At 33.7% G+C, this 1651-nt stretch overlaps 1 protein-coding gene across 4 annotated transcripts in view; it reads left to right on the top strand.

The window, feature by feature from the left end:
- The window catches only part of LOC106877516 (cohesin subunit SA-1), a 106783-nt gene that overhangs the window by 60326 nt on the left and 44806 nt on the right, over positions 1-1651 (top strand). For all 4 annotated transcript variants that reach the window (XM_052974647.1, XM_052974645.1, XM_052974644.1 and 1 more), the window contains exon 11: positions 771-850. In XM_052974647.1, the coding sequence (XP_052830607.1) occupies positions 771-850 (80 nt within the window). The remainder of the gene's footprint in view (positions 1-770; positions 851-1651) is intronic.

Raw genomic sequence — 1651 nt, 5'->3', positions numbered from 1 at the left:
TATATATATATATATATATATATATATATATATATATATATATGCATGTATATAGACAGATACATACGTAATATTTTTGTGGACTGTAAAAGAGCAATCAATTGTTGCTGCTGTTGTTGTTGTTGAGGCCACTGTTTAGAATCGAATTCGGAATTTTGTTGTTAGTAGCATAGTGGTTAAGAGTGCGGGCTACTAACCTCAAGATTCCGAGTTTGATTCTAAGCAGTGGCCTGAATAATAATGATAATGATGACGCTGCCGCCGACATCTTAGGAATAAGAACCAGGTTTGATATTTCCCCAAGACACCTGATGAAGGCTGGAGGGTATATCAGCCGAAATGTTATGTTAACAACAAACAAGATGAGGACAAATGTCCATCAGTCAGATTAGTTTTAATCTTGTATCTTTTGAGAGATTTCTTCAGAATCAGGTATACTTTTTTATTGTCCATGGTGACACTAACTTATAAGCCCACTATTACAAAGAGCTTGAGTAAATCAGGTAAATCAGTTTACACGTATATCACATTTTATGATTCCTTTTTCTCTCCATAAAGATATCATATATAAAAACAAGGCATTTACATCTAGTGTAGCATTGAATATTTTATATAAAATTATTGAAAAGAAATTAAAAATTAATATTCATTATATTTTCACTAAAATGTATTTATTTTCTAAGCATCTACAGTTTTTGTAAGGCAAAAGTTATCATTCTGGCTATTTTGTTACCATTATTAACAGTTTTGGTAATTCCATGTTTTTATAGGATCGAATTGTGGAAATGACACTTGACAAAGAATATGAGGTCGCTGTCCAGGCTGTTAAACTGGTGATTAGCATTTTAAGGTAAAATTTATGCATTTATTTTTTCCAGATATGTTTTCTCCTCTTTCTTTTAATAGCATAGCTTAACTGTTTTTCTAATTGTTAGGAAGTGGAATTGTTGGGGAAAGAGATAATGCAAGTAAAGCTGTAGATTGTTATTCACTGTAAATATGTTGGTGGAATGGAGTTCCAGAGATAAAGCGTTTAGAGAGAAGGACTTTTTAATGTTTGTTAATGTAGTTGTAAAACATTACTCACATTCTTGTGAAGCTAGTTTTGCTTATTGTTTGGATATTAGTGTAATATAAAAACATGGATGTAAGCAAATGCTATGGTGCAGTAGTTTTCAGAATGTATGATAGATTGCAGATTGTGACAAGCAAAGAAACTAGTGTTCATGTTTAGAACTGAATGCAGTCAGCAACTTCTAAAAAGCAGACACCTGCTTTCCCATGCTTTCATGGGTCCAGTGAAAGTAAGTTGGAACTGATTACTCTATGGCTAGATGCCCTCCCTATTGCCAACCCCCACCTTTGATGTAATAATCTAGTTTGTGGAACAGCAAACAGCTTGAATATGCTTACATTGTGAACTGGAAGCAAATGTCACCAAAATGAGCCATCTGTTTACAAAGATTTGTGCAGTGTCAAGAAATGTGGACATACTTTCTTAATGGACTGCAAGTATATGACATTGCTAGTGAAGTCCTTGCTTATAGTTGTAAGCAAAACAAACGTGTAGAAATATGGAATCATTCACACTAAGACACAAACACACACACACACACACACACACACACACACACACACACACACACACACA

The sequence above is a fragment of the Octopus bimaculoides genome, chromosome 19, assembly GCF_001194135.2.
Source record: "Octopus bimaculoides isolate UCB-OBI-ISO-001 chromosome 19, ASM119413v2, whole genome shotgun sequence".
Taxonomy (NCBI): domain Eukaryota; kingdom Metazoa; phylum Mollusca; class Cephalopoda; order Octopoda; family Octopodidae; genus Octopus; species Octopus bimaculoides.
This window is presented reverse-complemented; position numbering and strand designations above follow the sequence as displayed.